Raw genomic sequence first — 1,735 nt, 5'->3', positions numbered from 1 at the left:
GGACAGACAGGGACAGCAGAGGGACAGCAGAAGGACAGCAGAAGGACAGACAGGGACAGCAGGACAGACAGGGACAGCAGAGAGGGCCATTTCTGTCATACAGCAACAACTCTGCACAACTCACAGTGGCACTTCCAGCCCAACAAAGCAGCACACAAGCTCTGAAGTGAGTCCAGAACAGTCCAACCCATTCTCCACTCCTCCAGAATCCACGGATTTTCTCTGAGCTGAGGAATCCTACCTGTGTTTTTCTGATCCTGACGTCCACTGATGTCCGATTCGCATTTTCACCCTGATCAAAACTCTGCTCAATAGCTGAGAACAAGACAGGAGAACTGAGTCAATGTCAGTTATTTAACAGCCCAATTACTTTGTAAATATTATTATTACTTTTTAAAGGTACAAGTTCCCCAGAGACACGTGTAACATTCCAGGGGATGGAGGTGGCAGTGATACATAAGTAAAATTTTAAAATCATTTTGATATTTGGTAGAGGTCTTTAAACACAGTAACTGCTTCACTCTTAACAGAGTCACACTAATGTCTTTTACACTGGAAACATTTAAAAAGGTGTCATTTTGCAGTTAAAGTTAATCTTCTCCCAAAGTATCACCCCCAGAAAAGCACTTCAGCTGCAGAAGACATTTCTATATGGAGGAACTACTTTGCATTGTCATTTTCTGGGTGATTTCTGAAAGCAAGGGGCTTTATTTGTCCTCACAACTTACCCTTTAGCCTGGCCCGGATTTTATTAGCAATCTTCTTTATTTCCTCATTTAGTTCTTCAAGTTCTTCCTTTGTTCCTTTAAAAAATGTATTTTTGAACTGTTAATGATTGATAATAGTAAGTCAGCAAGAGTCTACGAATCTACCTTGCAATCTCAGAATTTTATTCAGTACAACTATGCAGAGTTGAAGTTTATTATCCTCCTAAGTACTTTAAATACTGTTTTTATAATAGCAACCATTGGGTTCTTGCTTCTTGTGGCAGGATTACCCTGGGAAATGTTATTACTACCAAATCTTCAACTAAACCAGGTGCTAAACAGTTTCTAACACTTTCAGGGTAATGTTAATTTTCCAGTCAAAAGTTAAATGCTGAGTTGCAGGTGAGCACACAGATTGATGTCCCCTTTTCTCTGTGTGCTGTGCACCACCTGAACAGCACCATGTGTGTGCCAGGCACTGCCTGCAGCCTGGGAGGGATCTCACCCACAGCACCCAGGAGAGCTCTGCCACCTCCCTGTCACCTCTGTCACCTCCCTGTCACCTCTGCCTCCTCCCTGTCACCTCCCTGCACCTCCCTGCACCTCCCTGCCACCTCTGCCACCTCTGTCACCTCTATGTCACCTCTCTGTCACCTCTGCCTCCTCCCTGTCACCTCTGCCTCCTCCCTGTCACCTCCCTGCCACCTCCCTGCACCTCCCTGTCACCTCTGCCACCTCCCTGCACCTCCCTGCACCTCCCTGCCACCTCTGCCACCTCCCTGTCACCTCTCTGCCACCTCTCTGTCACCTCTGCCACCTCCCTGTCACCTCTGCCACCTCTGCCACCTCTGACATCTCCCTGCCACCTCTCTGCCACCTCTGCCACCTCCCTGCACCTCTGTCACCTCTCTGCCACCTCTCTGTCACCTCTGCCACCTCCCTGTCACCTCTGCCACCTCTGACATCTCCCTGCCACCTCCCTGCCACCTCTGCCACCTCCCTGTCACCTCTGCCACCTCTCTGTCACC

The 1,735-nt window shown here is 48.2% G+C and overlaps 1 protein-coding gene across 1 annotated transcript in view; it reads right to left on the bottom strand.

Moving 5' to 3' along the window:
* STX2 (syntaxin 2) overlaps positions 1–1,735 on the bottom strand; it is a 21,027-nt gene that overhangs the window by 10,535 nt on the left and 8,757 nt on the right. The window contains exons 4-5 of the mRNA XM_015644398.3: positions 729–803; positions 133–315 (exon numbers count right to left, since the gene is read on the bottom strand). Of these exons, the coding sequence (XP_015499884.1) occupies positions 133–315; positions 729–803 (258 nt within the window). The remainder of the gene's footprint in view (positions 1–132; positions 316–728; positions 804–1,735) is intronic.

The sequence above is a fragment of the Parus major genome, chromosome 15, assembly GCF_001522545.3.
Source record: "Parus major isolate Abel chromosome 15, Parus_major1.1, whole genome shotgun sequence".
Lineage (NCBI taxonomy): Eukaryota > Metazoa > Chordata > Aves > Passeriformes > Paridae > Parus > Parus major.
The sequence above is the reverse complement of the archived record's forward strand: the minus strand, read 5'-3'. Positions and strand labels throughout refer to the sequence as shown.